The 3,222-nt window shown below is 34.8% G+C and overlaps 1 protein-coding gene across 1 annotated transcript in view; it reads left to right on the forward strand.

Annotated features, from left to right (window-relative positions):
- LOC108734408 (multiple C2 and transmembrane domain-containing protein) overlaps positions 1 to 1,944 on the forward strand; it is a 75,563-nt gene extending 73,619 nt beyond the window's left edge. The window contains exon 17 of the mRNA XM_018465966.1: positions 1,370 to 1,944. Coding sequence (XP_018321468.1) covers positions 1,370 to 1,453 — 84 coding nt within the window. The 3' untranslated portion in view covers positions 1,454 to 1,944. The remainder of the gene's footprint in view (positions 1 to 1,369) is intronic.
- The last annotated feature ends 1,278 nt before the right edge of the window (positions 1,945 to 3,222 follow it).

Genomic DNA, 3,222 nt, shown 5'->3' on the forward strand with positions numbered 1-3,222 from the left:
AAAGAAATCGATTTCACAGAAGTTATTGAGGAGTTCAGTAAATTGAAGGCACGAAACCACATATGGCACGCTACAAAAAATAAAAAAAACTATCTAAAAAACTAAAACATGGGGGCCTCATTCAGCTTTGCCGCCCCGGACCTCTGACGGGCTTAGTCCGCCACTGACATTATCTATACTCAATATGTAGATATGTAACAACTCAAACAAACCTTTGTTATTCTAGCCTACATCGTCATCGTTTAAGAGAAGATTGAATCGAAAATTATCTATTGGAATTAGAGTACGATCACATTGGTGTTACGCAAAAATAATTTAGTAAGTACTGCCTTAATGAATAGTTTGACTACATGCTTTAGTATACCATCAAGTAATCATAAAAATGAAATATTAAAAATGCTCTTTGTATTTTTTTAGTATGGGGTTTAGACGTTAGCTTGGCAAGCTCGATGATTTAAAAGACAAGCTAAACTTCCAATGCCCAATAACATAGCCCCGTAATTTTAAAAAAATTATACATTTATTTGCCGACATTTTTTCTTTTTATGTCGATGTATAATTTGGTGAACGTATGAAATACCTTTATTTTTCCAATCACCTCTATTTGAAAATATCACCTGCTTCTCTAAAAACTATCCAAATTAACCGAACTCTCAACTACTCAACTGATTATCATGAAATTTTGTACACTGTCAGAAAAAGGTATAAAGTACCTTTTATCAGGGGCGGCATTTGGAGGTGGCGAGCTGGATCACCGCCTGGAGCCTCGCTCTTGCAGGGGCTTCGCGTTCTCGCGTAATTTTCCAATTAGAAAATATAAGATACTAATGGTATTAATAGTACTAATATTTATTTGAATTTCTGAGACTTATAAAAGCTGCAAGCATCATTTCTGAATCCCTGATTCTTTTAATTAATTTCAAGTAAACAATTTTGAAATTCTAAATTTATTTATTAATAACTTTGTATTTCTCATCAAGAATCATCATTAAAACTAATTCCACAAGGTCAAGGGTCTCGAAAAGATCTACCCGCCCGGAGCTTCGCAGTGATTAAGGCCGCCCCTGCCCATCATCATAAGTTTGTCAGTCCTAAGACTGATTGGACACACACCTCCACTCTTTTCTATCCTGAGCTAATCTTCGCATTTCCCTAAAAAAAAACATCCCACATCCTTAACTAACCCAGTAATCTAATCTAGATCTGCCTCTACCCCTCCTAACTCCCGTTTCTGCCTCTAATATGTCTCTGACTAGACCTTCATGCCTGAGAAGGTGTCCTACCAACCTATCTCGCCTATTCCTTATTGACTTCCACAGAGTCCTCTGCTCTCCTATTCTTTCTAATTTCTCTTCAATCATCCTTTCAGTTGGATTATCGAGATTTAAAACCGATAATTGCAACTGAACAAGAAAAGAAGAAAGAACTTAAGAAAAAGCAGAAGGTTTCTTAGTAGCAGAAACTGGCCGGATTTTCAAAAATCCGCCAAAAGATCCACGTGCATTGGGACAAAAAATCTGAAGTCTGACTAATTAGGTCATTAATAATAAATAGGTATATAGGTCAAACTCCAAATGAACCATATCCTGCAATAATTTTAACTCTCTTGAATTTATTATGCAAGATTAGTCAAAATTGTAATTGTTATATATATATAAATTGAAATGGTAGCGGTTAATAGGTAAATAATATCATTTTTTATTCGGATTTAAAATTAATAGGTATATTAAAAAAATCTTTTTTGGAGGAAGTACGAAGATTTGAACCTGGCTTCTCCTCACCCGGCCTTAAGTATATTTTTGCCACATTAAAATAGTAGAAAATAAAGCAACATTTTTGAAGTGAAACTTCTTTACGCACGGTAGGGTAAGTTCGTTTCATGCGAGTTGCTATGTAACGAAATCATGCAACGTATGTCTCGTAGCGGGGATGGCTTGAGCCGTGAGCGCGCTTCAATGCAACATTCGTTACAGGCAACTCCGGCATGTATAGTGTAAAATGTAAATTCATACTGTACAAATAATACCATTTAACCAATTCCTTAACCCCTATCCCGGTCTGTTTATGTGTTTGAAGAAGTTTCACTTCAGCAGCGTGTTGTATAATTACACGTTGTATTTTTGGTTTTGAGGTAATTTTAATTTGGAACCAAATATTTAACTGATCTGTTTAAATTTATNAATCATGCAACGCATTTCCCCCGCTGTCTGTTCCTATGTATGCTTAGATCTTTAAAACTACGCAACGGACCTTAATGCGGTTTTTTAATAGATAGAGTCATTCAAGAGGAAGGTTTGCGCTTACATTGTAAGCGCTGGCTGAACCCTACGAGATAGATCAAAATAATTTACTACAGTATTGTACACCTTAAAAGGGTCTACAAAAAAGTCCGCTATGGTATATGTCTATCTCTTAGGGATAACCCGCAATAACCATTTTTTTTCCTTTACGTTTTACGAGAAATAATGGCTTATTTACGAAGCGATTTTAAGCAATACAGCATTAGTCGTTATCCAATTAAGTACTTTTAAATACATTGTGCATTTAATATAAATCAATATGGCCATTTACAGCATGTAATTTAAATGAATATTTTCGAAGATATTACAGTCGTAAAATGCAGGGACATAGCGGTTGCGGCGGTACCGGCCGGTTTGTATTGTCTAATGACAAAAAAGCTGTGATTGTTATATATAAAGACATTCTATAGTATATTTACTATCAGCATTGCACCCGTGCGAAGCATAGTGTACAAATAATACCATTAAACCAATTTCTTAACCCCTATCCCAGTATGTTCGTGTGTTTGAAGGAGTTTCACTTCAGAAGCGTGTTGTATAATTACACGTTGTATTTTTTTTTTTTAATAACCGGTCGTTAGATTTATCTTAATTTTGATAATGCAACAGGGTAGCAAGTAGCAAAGTACACTAAAAAGACATGGGCAAAATAAGTAAATTTGAAAACCAAAAATCTTCATCCATGGTTTGAAACAGTTGGATGATCGGCTTTGGCGAAGCATTAATAATATAATAAACAGATGATTAATTAAATTTCTAAAATTTATGTTTGTTATCAAGCGATAACACACAATCGAACGTTTTCAAAACAAGTAGAGTTAAAAAAACGGAGTTTTGGTTGAATCTAATATAAGTAACTGTGTTTCAAATACTCCTTGATATCCCCTCCCTTTTATTATTGCTTCCGCCTGACACTACATAT

This window comes from Agrilus planipennis, unplaced genomic scaffold, assembly GCF_000699045.2.
Source record: "Agrilus planipennis isolate EAB-ADULT unplaced genomic scaffold, Apla_2.0 scaffold96, whole genome shotgun sequence".
NCBI classification, from domain to species: Eukaryota; Metazoa; Arthropoda; class Insecta; order Coleoptera; family Buprestidae; genus Agrilus; species Agrilus planipennis.